The 21,632-nt window shown below is 40.7% G+C and overlaps 1 protein-coding gene across 7 annotated transcripts in view; it reads right to left on the bottom strand.

The window, feature by feature from the left end:
* The window catches only part of Scn8a (sodium voltage-gated channel alpha subunit 8), a 178,557-nt gene that overhangs the window by 22,724 nt on the left and 134,201 nt on the right, over nucleotides 1-21,632 (bottom strand). For 4 of the 7 annotated variants that reach the window (XM_048802751.1, XM_015493370.2, XM_015493371.2 and 1 more), the window contains 7 exons: nucleotides 19,528-19,701; nucleotides 17,078-17,434; nucleotides 11,782-12,252; nucleotides 11,193-11,310; nucleotides 10,590-10,744; nucleotides 7,639-7,812; nucleotides 1,989-2,111 (listed from right to left, as the gene is read on the bottom strand). In XM_048802751.1, coding sequence (XP_048658708.1) covers nucleotides 1,989-2,111; nucleotides 7,639-7,812; nucleotides 10,590-10,744; nucleotides 11,193-11,310; nucleotides 11,782-12,252; nucleotides 17,078-17,434; nucleotides 19,528-19,701 — 1,572 coding nt within the window. The remainder of the gene's footprint in view (nucleotides 1-1,988; nucleotides 2,112-7,638; nucleotides 7,813-10,589; nucleotides 10,745-11,192; nucleotides 11,311-11,781; nucleotides 12,253-17,077; nucleotides 17,435-19,527; nucleotides 19,702-21,632) is intronic. The other 3 variants (XM_048802753.1, XM_048802752.1, XM_048802754.1) reach the window with 2 other exon arrangements.

Here is a 21,632-nt window from a genome sequence, read left to right as displayed (position 1 = left end):
AAGGTGGGGAAAAGAGGAACTAAAGGGAAAAGGTGAGGCTACTAAAAGGGCTCCTGCATCAGATTATTTAACTCATTTCCTCATAAGCAAACTGGCGCTCAGTGGGGACTACTTTCTGCCACAGGGACAGCAGTGAGCAACCAGATGGAGAAAGTTAATAACAAGTGTTGTTGGGCTGGGGCAAGGAGTAGAGGCTTTAGGTATTACCAATCCCTTTTAGGAGATCCAGGATCACTGCTGAGACTGTGGGGGCATTACAGGCTACTGAGCTCAGGTACAATGTTGAATAAGCATTATCTCTAAAGGCATTTATTTAGTTGCATCTTGTCCACAATTTTTCAATCACTAAAGTGAATTATTAACTCTATAACAACACTATTATAATTTATTTAAAAATTTATTACTTATGAAACACATGGGAAAGCCAGGAAGTAGGAATGAGCATTTTAATTCTATTTTCAACCATGACCATTAAAATCACTGAGTCTTGTCTCTCTCCCTACATTTAGTCTGATCCTAATAATGTCCTCATTGTACACATTCTGAAGCCTCTCTTCTCTGTGGGACACTTAGCATCCCCAACTTTTTCTTTAATAATAAAAATAAATTTATGCTGCTGTTGGAACTGCCCTTCCTGCAGATGGTTTTTAGGACTACAGAAAAAGCTCACGTTTAGTAAACCAAACTGTGACTGTGCTACAGAAGAAACACGAGTTTATTGCAAAAAGCATTTGTCTGAATACACTAAAATAGTAAGATAAAATTCCCACGATCCAGTGAAATTTTCACCTTCCTGTGCAACTGTGAGTGGCTTCATGGAATAGCGGCCAGAAATCACAGACGAGGAATAAATGGTATCTAGTTTCTCCAATCAGTCTTGCTTCATGTGAACTATTGCAACAGTTCAGTTTTATTCCTATATTCTGATATTTGCACATTTAAGAACTGATCCTCTGGTTTGCTCTCCTGCATGTATTCAACTTCTGAATTGAAATGAGTTTTCTTGGTCTCGTTAAGTATAACAGACCTCTCTCATTACAACTATGATCACCAAAACCAGCTGTCCACTTGATTTTAGGAAATTGACTTTTAGTGTGAGTGTGTGCACACATGTGCACACACGCACAATTATCAAAACCATAAAAGAAAAAGGCACCAGAAGAGGAGCCTTATTCTGAGTTGGCAAGGTGACAGCCCCTGTACTGTATATATTCGGGTGGAGTATCGCCAAAGTTGGAATAGGAGGACTTGAGAAATTTCAGGAGAACTAATTGGTATTCAGTCCTCTAGCATCATCCCTGTTTGTTGTTTTGACAGTATTAGGATAGTGGACCATATAGCATGGGCAGAGGGGTGGGGGTGAGGAGGAAAGCTTTGCTATCAGACAGTGGCTGCCAGTCCTTATGGGACTGGGCTGAGAACAACAAGGTGCAATAAGAGGAATCAGAATAGAAAGAAAAGCATTTCTTCTCCCAGGGCCATGCCAAATTCTGCTCAATCCCCAATTCCAAGCCTGTCATGTGTCTTCAAACCCCCTCTCTGCTGTCTTCTCAGTGACTCCAAGGCCACAGTCCCCACCTGGCTAGTGTCCCTACACAGCACTCTTCCTGCCTGCAGCCTATGCTTTTCAGTGGGTCTGTGGGTTATAATTCCCCTTCTTTGCACCTGGTGATTCTCCCTATTAAATCAACAGCCCAGAAAGCCGCCCCAAGTGCTACAGGTAAGCCAGGCCAAATGAGAATAGCCAATGTTAACATGTTCTGCGATGGCATGTTGTTGGGAGTGGGGCCAATATTAATGTGATGAGGCAGCTTAATGCAACTCCCCTGTGCACGGGGCTGGTGCGGGGGAGATAGAGTGGAGGATCAAATCGGCAGCTGCATCACAGAATCCGTGTTTGAATGATCTTTCCACCATGTGATCAGTTCTAGCATGCTTAAACAGTTTCCATTGGCATGCAGAAGGATCAGCTGCTCTTAGTATCTTACCCTCATCCCTTCAAATCGTGATAAGGCTCTTAAGGGTCTCAAAGCTCTTAGGGTCCTAAGGGACTTTATGGCACCTAGTTCCGAGTAGCCCAGGGCATTAGCTATAAGGCTGACTAAAGAGACCTACACGGAAACAGAAGAGAAAAACAAAAACAAAAAAGGAAACAAAAAGAAAAAAAAAAAGAAAAAAGAAAACAGAGGTTCCAGAGTGTTAGAATAAAGCCCCTAGCACTGAATTACACAGATTGGGCCCCCCAGGTGGAGCAAGTGGGTAACACCAGCTGCCTATTTCAACTTGACTCAAACGACCTGGAAGGAAAGGTGGTTGAGAAAGGCAGAAGAAAAAACACAAAGGGAAGAATAAATTGAGAGAAGGCGGTAAAACATACACACAAGTTGGAAGGGAAGAGGCTGAAGGGAGAGGGAGAGAATGAGGAAGTTCCATTGGAAGGAGAGGAGCCTGAAGAGATGACAAGAACCTTACCCTCGCCCTTTACAGTCTCTGCAGGTCCCAGAAGTTCCCATTAAATTAAGCCAGACAAATTTAATGGTACCTATGGAAAAGAATACAGATAAATACACATACTCCACACAAGCCGCCCCCTCCTCTGCTCATTCACCATGGGATTTCCAACAGGGACAAGCTCTCTTACTCCTGGTTGACAAGAAACCATTTGTTTGAGAATTTGATGAGCCACTACATCAACAAAGGAAATATATTCCATAAGTACCGCAGGTGACTTTGCAGTTCCCAAGAAAAGAACCGAATAAGGAAACTCCTTGACAGAATTTTGACCCCATGACAATTCAAGAGATTTTCTTTCTCACTTTTAATAAAGAATCCTTCCAATTTATAAGCATAACTATGACCCTTCATGGCCATAATAACTTAGGTAGGTCTCAATAACTAAATCTATACATTTTCTTATAATTCCCATTCTTTCCTTCCAGAACATCCCCAAATGAATTGGCCTCAAGTTTGTCACTTTCAGAACAATTTTCTATAACTTTCACCATTAAAATAGTAGCTGGCAAAATTCTTGGGAGAAAAAAATTCAAACTTTCCATTTTATACAGATGAAGAAACTTTTACCATCATACACAAAAAACTGCCCACTGTCGGTGGCAATTCTGGAGCCAGGATGAGATGCCCACACTGCTGACCCTTGGGCCAGTGTCCTTTCTTCCAAAAACACATTGTGAAAGATCCGTCTGCAGCAGACAGGTTACATGAAAATATTCCAATAGGATCACCAGTGTCAGAATAATCCAGAGCTGATCTATTGACATACTAGGGAAAGTAGTCTCCAGGTCTACACTTGGGTGAAATGCTTTCCTGCTCTTCTAGAGGCAAACTTACCTTGTTCTAACAGAGTTCTAGGGGAGTTACATAATGACATCTTAACACTGGCTACTAAACACACCTCAGGCTGCTTGGGCCTGATCCTAGGGGGCATCAGATCTGAACATACCTTTAGCTGGTCAAATCCTACAGTGTCTGGGTGTAGGGTTTTTTTTTCTTTCTCTTTTTTTGATAACAGGGATTGAACTCAGGGGTACTTTTCCACTGAGCCACATCCCCAGCCCTTTATATTTTTATTTAGAGACAGGGTCTCAATGAATTGCTTAGGGCCTTGCTTAAGTTGCCAAGGCTAGCTCTGAACTCATAATCTTCTTGCCTCAGCTTCCTGAGCTGCTAGAATTACGGGCGTGCGTCACGCACCTGGCTGGGCATAGGGTTTTTTTAGAGTAGCACTGTACTTATATTGTACCACAGATTCTGGGGTAGGTTAAGATATTTCCACCTCATATTACTTAGTTTAATTGATGATATTTTAAATTAGAAAAGAAAAAAACCCTACAATTTAGTTTCATTTGCTGCTTTTAGGGTTTTAGTTCATTGATTCCATATCTCTGAACTGTGTACACATGCACACACTTTTAGAAATGAGGAAATTTATAATTAAGTATCAGGATGGGCATGGGGTAGAAGTGAAAGGTCAATGACTTTACAAGGATCAGGGATGAGAAGGCTTAAAGGTTTCAATTTTAAAATGGGCCATGCACTTTTGATTTATGCATGTATTCATAATTCATCAGCTTAGGTGTCTTCTATGGAGTCCCAGGCAATATCCAAAGTAAACCTGGAACTAAACATTGCCCTATTTGGCTATCCACATTCTTTGAGAGTAAGATGATCAAGGGCTAATCCTTGCCTAAAATAAGGGCTTCAAAAGCCGTATCCGGAACATAGCAGCACTGACCAGTCACTTCCGCTCCATCTATAATTATCAATAAAAATTTATATGGAGATAACTTCTCTCAAGTTCGGCCAACTCTTAACCCCAAATAATCTAAAATCGACAGACTTTTATTGAAGCTATAAAATCTGAAGGTAAGCTATCCCATTTCAACTCGTTATCTGAGTTCAGAAGTCCCCTGGGTCAGCTTCATCCTGTGAACTCTGTCAGGTAAAAATTGTAAAAAACTAAGCTTTGACTGGCTACTGGCCCCACACAATGCAAGAGGACCCCATCTCTTCAGGGTTGGTGACTTATCTGTTAATGATCAGGTCTACAGTGGGGAGAGGGGTGAAGAAGGTACAGAGGCCAATTCAGCACTGGCTCGAAAATGCTGCTGAGAGATAAACTGCTCAGCTAATTGATTGAGGGAAGATCTCCCAAGACAGAATCAATAAGGGTCTTATCTGGGTTATTCCTTAGCAGCTGAGGGCTCACATAATCCTCTGAGTCTCCATGTTAAACCTTCACTGGAGATAATCAGAACATTACTTAAAGTGCAATTTAAAGAATGAATCAAACCTAAAGAGGAAAAAGGAACTGAGGAATCAAAATCCAGGGTATCTACGGCTGCAGGCATGGAAAAAAACACACTGGGTGACATTTTCAAAATAAGTAAATATATTCAAACAGAAAATGTTTTCAGTAGTGAACTCTGGATGAGAAGCATGGTCTCTGAAAGCTCCCATCCTTAGAATGGATATGCTGGCTAACTGCTGCAAATGATGGGGAAAATTTCCCTAGAGAAAAGATGCTAACATTCTTTTACAGGACACAATATCCGTGGCAGTAAATGACCTGATCGAAACAAAATGACCCTGTTTGGAACTTAAATGACTTATTAATAAAAAGAATTGATCTTAGAAGTTGTTTGGGTTATCCACAGGTATCTAAAAAAAATGCTTTCAGCAGCTTGATGAGGCAACAAGGAAAAATGAATATCCATTAGGGAAACAAATGTGGAAATGAATGACAGATGCAGATATCAAGTCACCAGATGATCAACTAGGAGGAAGAGTCTCTCAGAGATGGTGGTAAATTAGGTTCTACAATTTATACTTGCTGGTTGTTCTAAAATACAAAGGGAACCATATATTTTACCCAGCAAAAGCTCTGATGCCAGTCCAAGCTATATTGTCCATCCACAACTCATTGATGACAAACTGTACAACCATTGTGATAGAATGGGGTATTCTCACTTAGCATGCTAGGCTTCAAGCTGGTGGTTCTTTGTGTATGAATATTGTCTTTTCAGACACTTACGGAGAAGTGCCCATGCCTAACTCTCGCTGTATTCCCCACAGCACCTGGAAGGGAAGAGGCTTTGCATATTGTAGGTGCTCAATAAGCATTTGATAAGTGAAGAATAAATAAACTGTTCTGTTGGAGGAAAGAACTCAATAAAAGGGAGGTTTCTAGGAGAGATCCATTCCCAAAATGCTGGGTTACCATACACTTATAATCAGATCAGGGTTGCCTAATAGATTAACATAAGCTCCACAGAGGTTTGGACCATGCCTATCTGTCTCCCTGTGACTCCCTATGGCTCTGGGACAATTCTACAGAGCAGGGTAGAAACCAGTACAGAAGCATTCTCTGGAACCAGCGTTAGGCCCCAAAGCAATGTAATAATACAGCAACACCCAAAAGCTAGAGGAACTGAAGGGTTGCTGTCAACTGGCCATATGCCTGTATTATTATTATTTTTAAATCCCTTTCTACATAGTATATAATAAATATATTTGTTAAAAAAAAGGTGATGTGTAGGATTGTTATGCTTTTAATAGGCTACTTGAGTACTAGAGGCATGTGAAATATCTGACCAACATTCTTAAATCCTGGGGTAGATCACCCCAGAGAAAGAGGAAGAGAGTGGGGTAGATGGTGGAGGGAAAGGCCATAGTGGGAGGCTTTGTTTCAAATTACAGCATCCCTAGGGTAGCTGGAGTATGGTAGCAGATGCATATGTCTGAGTCCTCACAAAGTTCATAAGATATGCTCCCACAGGTGCCCTAACTGACTCTGGGCAGTCCAGAGGAGTGAATGTGAAATGGAACTTCCCTTTTTCTAGAAAGAGAGCTGGTCCAGTCTGATTTCAGGTCTCTAGGCCTTATTCTACACTCTGCCTAAGTCTCAGCACTGCAGCTTTCTGTTTGAAAGGAGAGGTCCCTCACAGATAGCATTGATGGTTGCTGAAGGGAGTGCAGAGATCTCTTATTGCCAAAGACTGTGGCAATTATCTTTTTGGTTTATCTTAAGAGGATAGGGTGGCCTCCTCATCTCATTCTGAAATCTTCCCAAAGGCTGGCTTTTTGAAATGGAAGAAAAGGGAGACACAGTGATAGCTCCTAAAGACGTCATTAACCACAGGAATTGCAAACTGTTAGGAAAGGAATGCATTTATGGAACAGAAATCATTACTGGGGAAGAGTGCTGGGCTCCTGTAGAGAGAGATTTCCATATCACCCTATCCTACATTCCAGAAGTACTCTATGGATGGTTCACCATTATCAATGAACCTTCTCTTCTAAACATACCAACCTAGACCCAACCACCCCACTTTTGGGTTGCTTCTCAGCCCCTGGTAGGATGTGAATTCTCCATGGGCCCTGGTCCAGCAATTCCCATGTACTCTTTCTTTAAATGCTGATTTGTCTAGGGAAAAAAAAAAGCTTTAGTTATTATACAAAACAAGAAAACAATCACTATTTTTAGTAAAGCCAACAAGAAGCAAATTCTTATAGGGTGAGAAATAGTTACAGATGATGCATCTTCTAACCTGAAAAATAATACAAGTAGTCACAGCCATCAAGTCTTGGAGAGAGAGGGTCTTGGAACCTGGAAGGAAAAAGGATTTCTCACTTGGTGATCACTGTAGAAATGGCAATGCAAGAACTCTCCCTGATAAACTGATTTGCTCAGGTAAGTATGGGAATGGCCAGGAGAGTTGCACAGACCCTACTACTACTTCACCCCAGCAGCCCCACTTCAACCCCTCACCCCTTTCTCCTGGCAAAAGAGGTCATCCTGCTGGTGGGAAGCAAGAACCTTCCAGTTCCCAGGCTAAAAACAAAAACTTTGAGACCAACGATTCCATTTTCACTCCTAATCTCTGAATATAAATTAAGCCAAGCCCAACAGTAAAGAGTTGGCTGGTGTGTCCCTGGAGCAAATGCAGACTTCACAGTTCCCATTCCTACAGTTAAGATTTGAGCACTGAAAGGAACTTCACTGGAGCCTACACCCATAGGTTGATCTAAACCTAGCCCCAGGCAGCTTCAGCCACTAAAGGGAGACACCCCTTTGTTTTCCTGCTAGAAGGGTTGGGCAACAGAAAGCAGGACACGTACAGCCACGATGAGGAAGTCCAGCCAGCACCAGGCATTGGTGAAGAACTTCACAAAGCCATAGGCCGTCCACTTGAGCAACATCTCCAGGATGAAGATGTAGGTGAAGACTTTGTCAGCGTATTCCAGGATGGTTCGGATGGTCTTCCTCTGCTCAATGTAAATGTCCTCAAAGGCCTGAAAGAGAGGCAACAGCTGCCTACTACAGTGCTGAAAGGTAAACAGGCTCTTGGGAAGCTGGCCTTTCATCAGCTTCCTGCCTCTTCCACTTTACTTCCCTGATACACATTTTATTTATATATTTTTGCAGTGTTGAGTATTGAATGCAGGGCCTTGCTCATGCTAGGCATGTGCTTTACCACTGAGCAAAATCCCCAACCCAGGGTTTTATTTTATTTTATTTTTTATCAGCGTTATTGAAGAATACTTCATATACCATATAATCCAGCCATTTAAATGTAGAAATTCAATGGCTCTTAGTACATTCAGAATTATGCATCCATCATAATTTTAGATCATTAAATCAAACGAACTCCCATACCCTTTAGTTATCACCCCGCAGCCTCTTCCTACTCCCCTGATCCTAGGCAACCACTAATCTACTTTCTATAGATTTGCCTATTCTGGACATTTCATATAAATGGGATCATATATCATGTGGTCCTTCATGACTTATTTCTTAAGTAAACATAAAGCTTTCAAAGTTCTTCCATGTTGTCGTGTGTATCAGTACTTCACTCCTTTTTGTGGTATAATAATATTCCAAGATGTGGTTATGTCACATTTTGTTTAGCCTTCATCAGTTGATGAAGATTTGTGTTGTTTCAATTTTTTTGGTCATTATGAATAATGCTCCTGTGAATGCTTGTATGTGAGTTTTTATGTGAACATATATATGCTTTCATTTTTCATATGCCCGGAACAGAACTGCTGTTAATTCTATGCTTAATTTTTTCAGGAACTGTCCAACTGTTTTCCAAAGTGGTTACACCATTTCATATTCCTACCAGCAGTATATGAATGTTCCAATTTCTCTATATCTTCACCAATATTACACATATGACAATATATTTTGTTTCAAGTCCCTTGATACCACAGATATGGGTGGAGGGCCATAGGGGTGGGAGATACTTAGGGGTAGAAAATTGTAGTATGGCTTTCTTCTCTGATATCCATGAATGAGATAATTCTTTGATATGAAGGAATGAGCATTCCCATTTGCAGAGTGCAGAATGATGTTAAGAGAAGGGACGCTTATATAACATGAAAAAAATGGAGGCATGTTAACATCAGGTGCTCCAGTTTCATCAGTGGTCAGTAGACACAGAAGTCATGGGATCCACAATCCTTCTCATGGACTTAGTACAATAAATACTCTCTGATCAATTAAAAAAGCAGCAGCTTCTATGTCAGGCTTTCCCTTAACTCTATTTGTTAGAAATTCATTCTAAGGATCCCCTATCTCTGAGATTGCACTACAATTATGCTCTAGTAGCTTCAGTCCCTTCACTATTCTTAAGTCTCATGCCTATTATGGCATAAGGTCTTCCTGTCCTGAGTTAAGGTATCCACTGTTTGCTCATCCATGACAAATAAAAATTGTCAAAGATGATCAGTAAAGAAAGTTCAAAACTTTTGCTGTCCTGCTGCTTTATTCTTTCTATGGAGTCAGGGAAGAAAAGCAGCAAGGGATGGGGTGTGTTCTGTTTTTTTGTGTTTTTGTTTACTTACTAGATTTAAAGAATAATGATGATGACGATGATCAAATACCCTTCTCTAGTCACTCGCCCTAGTCTGATCCTTCTGCTCCTCAGGGGCAGAGACCATGCTGCTGTCACTGCGCCAGGAAGCATGGCATGAATGCTCAGTAATGCAAAAGGTGATCTGGGGCAGGTGAGACAGTCTGGCTGCCCCTCACTCAGACCATGGTTCTCATCCCATCTTCTGGGCCTCCTGCTGTAGTCCTGATGCCTGCCTGCATAATCCTCCCTACTCCTCACGTCCTAGTCAGAAAGTCATCCCATTTGTCCTTGGGCTCCTTATTACTATACACTACGCCTCTGTCAGCTTCTCCTGGTCTTTTACCTTCTAAGTCAGTGAAACTTCTTGAGTTACTGTCTTTAACACCAAATTTGAGTTTTCTCCCTTCTTGTTATTATTATTTTTTGCTTTTAGATGAAGCTTGATTTCTTACTTACATGAATGTATCCACTTTCTTTAAAAACATCTCAAAATTCTATACTCTTCACCTTTCCTTTAATGAAAGGAAGAAAATGTGTGCTGCCTTTAGTCCCTCTGTCCTCATATCTCCTCAGTTATAGATGAATCCCTCATACCAGACCCTGTCCAGTCGTCTCAGTGATAATCAGGCTAAAAATGAGAGCAAATGCCAAGACCATTAGTCATCACAGGGGAGGTACTGTGTATTCAGCACCCTGTACACCTCATGGTGTACACACTGTGCACCTAGGGCAACGTGAATATAAACAACCTCTGCACCAGAGATCTGACTCTCTAAATGTTTGCTAATGTGGGTTCTCCAAAACCAGTAGGATGTGAAGGGAGAGGGAGGAAGAACACCACCTCCCTCATCTTGAGCTACTGAAATGTATAGAATGAGAAATTTTGGGTGTTAGGTGAGAGAGGGAAGTTCATCTGAGGAAGCTGCTTAGGCTGGGGTGAAGGGGGTACTGAGGACACGTGGTAATTTGTGTGCTCATCCTGACGAAAAGGTGGTCTTAGGCATCAGAAGATCAGGAAGTGGGTAAGTGTGGATTTTAATGCCCAAAGCTCAAAACACCAGCCTGAAGTACTTTAATAGATGATTATTCTCAGGGCCACAGCTCATCTGTACTTTAAAATCACCAGGCTTGGGCCCCATCCAGCCTCCTCCCACTGGTTTCTCTTTACCCTTCCCCAGCCAAAGCCTCATCATATTTTCCCATGGACCTCACCAGGGCACCACTGCTGAGCAGAATCATGAAGATGATGAAGGTCTCAAACCAATTGTGCTCCACGATGAGGAAGCAGGTTTTCCGCAGGATCCACCAAGACTTGCCTAGCCCTTCCTCAATGTTGACTTGGCAGCACTTGAACCGCTGGACACAACCTGGTATCAGTGTGAGAGGAGGTCAGACTATGGAAATTTGCCCTACCCAGACCCGCCCTCTCCTCCATCTCCCAGGCCCCACCACACAGCAGGAAGGACAGTGGCTAATCAGTATATCTGATTCAAGAATGGAGCCAGTGGCAGGGCTGAGTCTATACTACAAAGGTTAACGGGGCAAGGCCTTCTGGAGTCAGGAGGCAGGCACAGCCACAACAGGAGAGGACGTTTTCATGGCTGAGTTTGGGCTGATGCCCAAAGCAGACAGACAAAAGAGAAGCTGGAGAAGAGAAACTTACATGTCAGAACTGAGTAGGGGAAACGGTACAACTTTCTTCAAAATTGGGGGTTGGGTACAAAGTTCTTGAAGATAGCCACCAAACACCCCCCACCTGGCACAGACACATCCATAAGCCGTGCACGTGCTCACTCCTCTCCTTGCCCCTTGTACCTTCGGTGAAGCAGGCATCTGGATCCAAGTATTCCTCAGGCTGTTCCACAGGGACTTCTTCTACTTCTGGCTTGATATCGATGGTGCTTCCTTCTGAGGAGCTAGTATCATCCAGTTTCTAGATATGCAAGGAAAAGAGAGGTGAAGCAACTCTGCAGAAACACATCCACTGGACATGGATGACTACTCTGCTAGGAGGGACAGGCCAGATGTAACTCTTCTCTATAATTCTTATTATAATTCATCACCATCCAACTCATGATCATGAGATCAAGACCACAGGCCCTCAATAATTCTGTCAGGATGGGATAAAACCCACACAGAGAAGATAGCGACCCAGCCTAAGCTAAATGTGACCCTGGGTTGGTCTCAGGCAGATTAATGGTAGGGAAGGACTCAGTGGTTTACTCCATTCTCTAACCAGATGCTTCAGAAGCAATGGAGCCAACCTAGACTAGAGTTGGTTTTCAAAGTGAACTGGCTTTTGAAGAATCTACCAAACCCAGAACTGAACCAATCCCTGGGGTTGACAGAGTCCTGTTTGCTATTTCACATAGAATCAAGGCAGGTTTCTGGGCTGGGACCTTACATCTTTGCTGCCTTCAGGATCTGACTCGCTGCTAACATCTTCTGTGTTGAGGTTCTCAAAGTCAGACTCGCCTACAGCAATAGGCACCCGTACAGTCAAGTTGGGGTTGTTGATGAAGGACATGTGGTCCTCATCAATGATATACTTCTCCACGCTGCTGCCAATGCCACTGGTTGTACCATTGCCATTCTTCTGGAAGTCACCATTCCGGTGGATGTCTGCACCCGTATGGTTGGCAATGCAGTTGGCCTTCTTTTCATATAACTCATCCAGTGGTTTCACTTCATCTGCCTCACGCTGCTTAAAATGAGCCTGCATGAAGGCATGCACTTTTACTTTGGTCCAAGCCACACCCTTCTTGATGCGAATTACTGAGATCTGTAGGTTATTCATTTCTCCATCATCATCTGTGGCTGCCAGGTTGTCTGCACTGAAGGAACTCAGAAGCAGGGCCAGAAAGAGGTTCAGCACCTATACCAGTAGCATTTGAAAAAGACATGATTATAGAATGGTCTTAGGAATAATTACCTTGCTGCACTAGGGGCTGCAAATTAGAAGCCAACAGAATTTATGTAATAGATTCAAGAATTCCTTTTTCTTTTTCTTTTGGTACTGGGGATTGAACCCAGAGGCACTTAACTACTGAGTCACATCCCCGCCATTTTTTAAATATTTTATTTAGAGACAGGGTCTCACTAAGTTGCTTAGGGCTTTGCTAAGGTGCTGAAGCTGGCTGTGAACTCACTGTCCTCCTGCCTCAGCCTCCTGAACTGCTGGGATTATAGGCATGTGCCATCAGACTGGGATAGATTCAAGAAATTCTGTTGTGTTTCTTTGGCCTGTATAGTATTTTAAATGCTCATGTCACCAAGTAGATTTTTTTTTTTTTAAATTTTAATACAAGTAGCCTAGCACCTCTTTTCTTGGCTATTTTACAGTTGTACATATGGACTCCAAAATATACGATTTCTCTTACAACCAGAAAAAATAAAGATTGTATTCATTTTGATTAGAAAAATCTCTGAAAATAAAAATAGGTGGATATAGATTTTGGGGAAGGTCAAAGAATACATAGATGCCATGTATTCACAAAGAGTAGCCATGCTAGAAAAAAACAAAAAGCTAGGCTTGGTGAACCATACTTCCATACAACAAATAAAGAAGGTAGAATTCAAATATATTTCATATCATCTTATTTTAAGAATAAATTTTGAAGAGCTGGGGTTGTAGCTCAGTGGTAGAGTGCTTGGCTAGCATGTGTGAAAAACTGGTTCAATTCTCAGAATCACATATAAATAAATAAAAAGAAAGGTCCATCAACAACTTAAAAAAAAAAAAAAAAGAATGAATTTTGAGGCTGTGGCTCAGTATGTGTGAGGGCTTGTCTTTGATTCCCAGTACCACAAAACAAAAAAAAAAATGAGTTTTCTTTGCTTTCATAACATTTGTAAAAATAAAATAACTGCCAGTCATGGTAGTGTGTGCCTGTAGTGCTGGTTACTTGGGAGGCTGAGGCAGGTGGGTAGCTTAAGTGCAGGAATTTGAGGCCAGCTTGGGCAGTATATTGAGACCTCATTTCAACAAAACAAAATTAAATAAAAAAATTATAATAGGGCTGGGGATGTGGCTCAAGTGGTAGTGCGCTTGCCTAGCATGCGTGAGGCACTGGGTTCGATTCTCAGCACCACATAAAAACAAAATAAAGATATTGTGTCCACCTAAAAAAAAAAAAACCTAAAAAAAAATTATAATAAAAACTTTAGCAAGACAGTGATGTCGTCTTCTGTGTTCATAGCCAAGTGTCAGGCCACCAGATACAACTTTATTTGTTTTTGTTTAAATTTCTTATTTTACTGCAATGGACATTAAGATTAACTTATTTGGCTAGATGTAGTGGCAGATGCCTGTAATCCCAGCAACTCATGAGCCTGAGGCAGGAGGATTGCAAGTTTAAGGCCAGCCATAGCAATTTAGCCAGATCCTATCTCAAAAAAAAAAAAAAAAAGACTGGGGATGTAGCTCAGTGATAAACTGCTACTGGGTTTAATCCCTAGTACCCTCCACCAACAATTAATTTATTTTTATTAAGTCCTACTTTGAAAAGAGGGAGAAGTGCTCATTTCCTGATTTAATTTGTTCTTTACTTTGTCATACTTTGGAAGAAGAGAAGGGCATACATTTTAGATAGAGATAATAGTGTATGTTGAGAAAGAGAGTAGAAATAATAAATAAACTATAAGTATTTGGATCATCTGGGCTATTTGTAGAGTTAAAAAGAAACTGACAATGGGCTGGGGTTGTAGCTCAGTGATCGAGCGCTTACTTAGCATGCACGAGGCACTGGGTTTGATCCCAGCACCACATAAAAAAAACGAAATAAACAAAATAAAGGTATTGTGTCCATCTACAACTAAAAATATTTAAAAAGAAGAAGAAGAAGGAGGGCCTGGGGATGTGGCTCAAGTGGTAGTGCGCTCACCTGGCATGCGCACGGCCCGGGTTCGATCCTCAGCACCACATACAAACAAAGATGTTGTATCCGCCAAATACTAAAAAATAAATTAAAAAAAAAAAAAAGAAGAAGGAGAAATTGACAAGCCAGGTGCGGTGGCACATGCCTGTAATCCCAGTGGCTTGGGTGGCTAAGGCAGGAGGATCAAAGCCAACCTCAGCAATGGCTAGGCACTAAGCAACTCAGTGAGACCCAGTCTCTAAATAAAATACAAAATAGGGCTGGGGATGTGGCTCAGTGATTGAGGCCCCTAAGTTCAATCTATAGTATAGGGAGAGGGGAAGGAAAGAAACTGACAAAATGGAATAGGAGAGGGCTTGGAAGGCCAAGCTGAGGGATGTAAATTGTATTTAATTGGATCTACCATTGTTTTTGTGCTACTGGGGATTGAACCTAGGACAAGGGTACTTGCTAGGCAAGTGTTCTACCACAGAACTACCTCCTCAGCTTCCCCTCCTCTTTTTAAATTTTATTTTGAGATGGGATCTTGCTAAGCTGCCTAGGCTGGCTTTAACCTTGAAATCCTCTGCCTCTCTTTTCTAAGTAGCATGATCACAGGTGTGTGCCACTATGCTCAGGTCCACTATTTGTTCTGAATAAAGGAGACACAGAGGATGACAGATTTGAGAAAGTCATTCCTATTTGCTACATATAGAGGAGGTTTGAAGCTAGAAAGCTGTTGCAGGCATGAGCTGATGAAGTTTGGATCAAGCTCTTATGGTCCCAATCATTAGCATTTGTCAGTCTCTAGGAGGAAGCAGACCCTTGTTAAAACACAATTTCCTTGCCCTACGTTGAAAAGACCCTGATTCAGGAGATCTGGTGTAGGGTCTTCGACTGGGTTTTATTAATGAATGAGTCTTGGGTGATTATGATGCAGGTGGTCTTCAGACCACACTTTTAGAAATACTGCATGGATTACAGAATTGCAAAGGAAGGGGTAAATCATAGAAATATGATGGAGAAAGATGAAAAAAGACCTGTGAAGTAAGATGTAGTTAAGAAAGATATACTTAAGATGGATTAGTGCTTGCTGATAGTAGAAAGAAAAAGAGAAAAGGCTCCAAAGTTATAGGATCCTAGAGACTAGGTGGGCAGGGCTAAACTAGAGGGAACCTGGAAAAGTGTCATGGCGGGCAGAGATGACTTCAGCCCTGTGCTCAGGTGCCTGGAGGCAGACATGGGGAGATGTCTGGGGACAACAGAGAGGGTGGTGAGGTAATGGGGCAGGAAATGTTGATACATTACATGACAGGAAGCAGGAGCGTACTCTCTAAAGGAGTGAAAACATTGAGAGACACTGGAGCAGAGGGAAAGGTGCAGGAATGGAAAATAATATTAATTAGAGAAGTATCACGGTAGCTACTTTTACAGGTCAAATGAAAACATAGGATAGCTATGTCTGGTTCAGAGGCTGGTGAGTAGGATCCCTTGGCTGGCATATTTCTTTTTTTCTGGTACCAGGGATTAAACCCAGGGATGCTTAACCCCTGAGCCACATCCCCAGCCATTTTTATATTTTATTTAGAGACAGGGTCTTGCTGAGTTGCTTAGAGCCTTGTTAAGTTGCTGAGGCTGGCTTTGAACTCATGATCCTCCTGCCTCAGCCTCCTGAACTGCTGGGATTACAGGTGTGCACCATCTAGGTGCATAGGTGGCATATTTCTTCATGGCAGAAAACAGAAAGGAAATAATATGGATGAGTTCATAAGGGATCATTTGAGCTTGCCATCTTCCAGTCCTTCATGCTCTGTACTTGCAAGTAGGATCTGGAGACCTGATCCATAAATTGTGATTTCTCAAATTGTGGTGTGCAAATAAATCACATAGAGATCTTGTTATAAATAAATATTCTGATTTAATAGGTTTGGGGTGGGGTCTAAGATTCTACATTTCTAGCATACTCCCATGCGATCTCATTGCTGCCGTCCTTAGATTATGTGTTGAGAAACAAGTTATTAAAATCTCTGCTGGTGATTCTTCCACACACAGAGGCAAAAGACAGGCAGGTGGAGGAGCAGAGTAAAGCAAAAAAAAAAAAAAAAAAAAAATTTCCCATTTATACAGATAAAGTCAAACTCTAAGATGATTTAGATCAGTGGTTTTTCCATGTAGAGTAATTTTGCACTCCAGGGGACATTTGGCAATGTCTAGAGTCTTTTTTGGTTATCCCAATTTGGGGGATGCTACTGGCAGCTTGTGGGCTAGGGATGCTGTTCAGTTCTACAAGGCACAGGACAGTCTTACAGAGAATCTGATGTTCACAATGCCACGGTGAAGAAATCCTAGTTTAGAAAAAGGATTTTTTTTTTTTGGTAGTTGAAAGAGCACAGTGTTGTAGTCTAGGTTCAAATAGAAGCCTTGATATTTAATAGCTGTATGATCTTGGGAAAATCACTTAAGTTCGTTGAGTTTTGTTTTTTTAACTATGAAAAAGGGTTGGCAGATTGTATTGTGTTATGACTTAATAGGTCCTCTTTTTTTTTATTTGAAGATGGATACAATATCTTTGTTTATTTATTTTTATGGTGCTGAGGATCAAACCCAGTGCCTCACACATGTGAGGCAAGCACTCTACTGATGAGCCTCAACCCCAGCCCCTTAATAGGTACTCTTTAAAATACCAGTCTCTCCCTCATCTGTATCTTAGGGTTCCTGGTCCAAGAAAGAACTAATATTTCAACAGACATGGAAGGTGAGAGAGGGACTATGTAGACTGGGCTTCTGGGCCAAGGGTAGGATGTTCAGGGCAAAGAACAAAATTTTGTTATAAATTATACTAACCACCAAGTTGCCAATAACCATGACCATCATAAAAACAATGAGGCACATGGCCTGGCCTGCCACCTCCATGCAGTCCCACATGGTCTCAATCCATTCCCCGCATAACACTCGAAAGACAATGAGGAAGGAATGGAAAAAGTCATGCATGTGCCAGCGAGGGAGTTCACAGTCCTGGTTGATCTTGCAGACACATTCTTTGTAGCTTTTCCCAAAGAGCTGCATTCCCACCACGGCAAAGATGAAGACAATAATGGCCAGCACCAGGGTCAGGTTGCCCAAGGCACCCACTGAATTTCCAATAATCTTGATCAGCATGTTCAGGGTGGGCCAGGATTTGGCCAATTTGAAGACTCGGAGCTAAGGAGAAAATAAATCAACAAAAACTAAATGATACTCAATCCATTGTCTTATCACGTGACTAAAATAAAAACATATAAAATTCATAAGATCAGCTTAAATTTATTTAACTCCCTTGAGAAATTCCCAGTACTTTCTTAGGGGTCTTAGACTAACAGGGGAGAAACTGAGGTATAGATACGGGAAAACTAATTAATTTCAGAGTAAGTGAAAATTTAGAGCTAGGATCTAAGAATGCTGCCTCTAGTACTTTGTATTAGATCCCGAATCCATCTGCTTTTTAAAAACTCACACATGAACATATCTTTTTCTATTTATTTCCCATTGATGTCTCAAGGTACATGTGAAAGAAAACATGATTTGTTGGAAACTAAAAGATCAGTATGGCAAGGACAATGAGAAGAAGTCATCTATCACCTTAAAAAGGCAAGCATTTAAAAATTCTAAGTATTAGCTGGACATGGTGGTGCACACCTGTAATCTCAGCAGCTTGGGAGACTGAGGCAGGAAGATTGCAAGTTCAAAGCCAGCTTCAGCAATTTAGTGAGGCTCTAAGCAACTCAGCAAGACCCTGTCTAAAAATAAAAAATAAGAAGAGGGCTAAGAGCTAGGGATGGCTCAGTATTTAAGTGCCTCTGGGTTCAATCCCAGGTTAAAAAAAAAAAATCTCTTTTGCTTGCCAATAAATAATCAATGGCTGCTACGCAATTTTGTGATATGCTCAGAATAACTTGGAGAAAAAGTACAACTCCCAAGTAGAGACAGTTCTACAAATATCATGAAAAGAGCCTATACTGTTATTAATTCAGAGGACAAAACTCTTTGATTTGAACATTTGTTTTTAATTTAAAACTTGAGTCTCATCTGAGATGGGTTGCCTTATGTGTGTATCTGGGCCACTTATATTTTTTTCCCCTTCCTGGCTTCTAATTTATTCAGGCTATTAATTTTCTGGTTTCTCTCTTTCTTTCTTTTTTTTTTTTTAATTTTTTTAGTTGTAAGTCGACACAATGCCTTTATTTTTTACTTATTTATTTTTATGTGGTGCTGAGGATCGAACCCAGTGCCTCACCCATGCTAGGCGAATACTCTACCACTGAGCCATAACCCCGGCCCCTGATTTCTATCTTTCATTCCTTCCACTTATAATTGATATAATAAGAACTATTCTCAAAAAGTCAACTGTGGGATGGATCTAAACCAGTTACTATTAAGCAGAGGTTTCAGAAACTTGACAGATGTTAGATGTTATTTTTGACTTACACCAAGTGAGAGCTCTGTTTTACAAATAGTTTTATTCCATTCCATTTCTCTTTCTTTGATTTGCTGAATATCCTGGTGAAAAAACCTTAAATCCTTTCAGTTGCAAGTGCTTAGGCATCTTCCTGATTGGGAGAGAAAACCCTAAACTGTTCTGATGCCAATGAGGCAGCAATGAGCTTGGAGTGAGATATCCTCAGTGTAATTCAGTTTCTCCAGGGACTTACTCAAGACATAACATATGCCTCTATTTACAGGTAGCTCCTTTGAGGATTTATTAACTGTTCTTTCAGGGTCATTTTAATAAATTACACATTACTTCAAATATGTTAATAAAAAATTCTTCTGAGCTAATAATGTGGAAAACCCAATGTTCAACAACTAATTTCAAAAAAATTTATTTTATTCCAAATTTCTAAAAGGGGTCACTATGATAAAAGAAACAAGGAAAGCCATCTTTGAAAATGGAGAGATTCTTTCCATTTCAGGGGATGCTCAGATAAAGAAACAGTTCCCCGGTAAACTAAATTAGACCTCAGAAAAGCCCTTAAGAGGCCTTTATCTTTTAGGTTAGCATTATTTTCTGATGAAATTCCCCAAATTCATTTCTGTTTGCTTATTGACTTAAAAAACCGACTTCTACATTGTGCATCTAATGGGAAAGTTTTCAAGCTTTTAGTAGCTAAGTCAACTAAATGTCCAACTGGAATTGGGAGTAGAATATAGCTAAGGCTTTTTTTTTTTTTTTTAAACACAATTAAATTACTTATACAAAACTCTTTCTAGTAGTTGCAAGATAGGAAATTAAAAGAAATCGGAGAAATATGGAATACCAATCGGAAAGATCGCAGCACCGAAAGCCCCTCCACGTCTGCTAGACCCAGTTCCATTAAACTGAGGGAGACAATAAATCCGTCAAAAATGTTCCAACCTTCTTGGAAATAATAGTAGGGATCCATGGCTATGAGCTTCAGGAACATTTCCGCTGTGAAAATTCCAGTGAAAACCTAAAGAGGGGAAGGCAGGAGGTAAGGAAAAGAAATAATAGAGAACGCCTTCATCACCATCATTGGATACAGTATGTCCATGAGACCTCAAGAGGCAGGCTTGGTTTCTGCGTCCACAGATATCAATACCTGGATGTCCCACAAGCACCCCATATGATGCAGGAAAATCTCCCTATTTTCCCCTTTAATACTTTAGGGGGCTGGGGATGTGGCTCAAGCGGTAGCGCGCTCGCCTGGCATGCATGCGGCCCGGGTTCGATCCTCAGCACCACATACAAACAAAGATGCTGTGTCTGCCGAAAACTAAAAAATAAATATTAAAAATTCTCTCTCTCTCTCTTAAAAAAAAAGTTAAAAAAAAATAAAGACTTTAGCCCCAATGTCCCCATCTTTGTTAACAATTAAAGGCAATTAAAAAAAAACAACCTAAGTAATGTTAATTGCACACAAGGTGACTCCTTTTGACAAGGGTCAGCAGTCTCTTTGAATGTATATGCTGGGGATATTTGTTTTAAAAAACCAATTGCTTTCAGCCAGTCATGGTGGTCCCTGCCTATAGTCCCAGTGACTGAGGCGGCTGAGGCAGGAGGATCCTAAGTTTGACGCCAGCCTAGGCAACTTGGTGAGATGCTGTCTCAAAATAAAAATATAAAGGGCCTGGTGGTATAGTTCAGTGGTAGAGCACTTGCCTAGCATGTACGAGGCTCTGGTTTTAGTCCCCAGCATGGCAAAACAACAATAATAACAACACAAGAAAATAGACATTATTATTGCTGTGGGTATATACGTGACTGCATGACCAATGTAATTCTGCAACCTGTACACTCAGAAAAATGAGAAATTATATCCCATCTGATTCAAATGTATGATATGTCAAGATCATTGTACTGTCATGTGTAATTAATTAAAACAAATAAAAAAAAAAGAAAAAAGAAAAAGATATTTGAAAATTAAAAAAAAAAAAAAAGAACAACACAAGAAATCATCTCATAGAAGTAGATAGTAGTTACCAGAGGCTGGGGAGGGCAGGGAAGAGAGGGAAGGAGAGAGGTTGGTCAATGGAACTGTTACAGTTAGATAGGAGGAACAAATTCTGGAACAAGCAGGATGCCCACAGTTAGCAAAAATGTATCTTGTATTTCAAAATAGCCAGAGAGGACTTTGTTCTCATCACAAAAAAATTCTAGTGGAGGTAATAGGTATGCTAATTGACCTGAATGTATCATTACACAATATATACATGAATTGAAACATTACACTGTACCTCATAAATATGTACAATTATGTGACAATTAAAATATAAAAACAAAACTTGTAAAAAAAAAAAAAAAAAGATCATTGATTGTTATTAGCCCTCACTTGATAGTATAGGTCTTAGGAAACCAAGACATATTTGACACGATTTTTTCTTTTTAAGTCATAAAAGCAGTTGAATAGCATCAAAAGTGTGTAAAATATAGTAAAAAATACCCATAATCTCATTACTTTGCATATCATTATTATTCTTATGCATTCTCTTACTTTTTCATATACATTCTGACAGTATTAAAAATCACAGAACACATAATATCTTAGGTCTTATTTATGATCCATCTATGCTGCGTTTTTCTAATTTCTGCTTTTATTGCTATATAAGAGACTACTGGTGGTTGGGTGCAGTGGCACATGCTTGTAATCCCAGTTACTTGGGAGGCCGAGGCAGGAGGATGCGAAGTTTGAGGCTAGCCTCAATAATTTAATGAGACCCTGTTTCAAAAGAAAACAATTTAAAAAATGGCTGGTGGTATATCTCAGTGGTAGAGCACCCCTGGATTAAATCCCTAATAACACACACACACACATATACAATTATACTGGTGCCTACCACACATGAGGCCCTTGATTTAATCCCTAGCACTGTAAAGAAAAAGAGAATGTGTGTGTGTGTGTGT

Source organism: Marmota marmota, unplaced genomic scaffold (genome assembly GCF_001458135.2).
Source record: "Marmota marmota marmota unplaced genomic scaffold, marMar, whole genome shotgun sequence".
In the NCBI taxonomy this organism is placed as follows: Eukaryota; Metazoa; Chordata; class Mammalia; order Rodentia; family Sciuridae; genus Marmota; species Marmota marmota.
The sequence above is the reverse complement of the archived record's forward strand: the minus strand, read 5'-3'. Positions and strand labels throughout refer to the sequence as shown.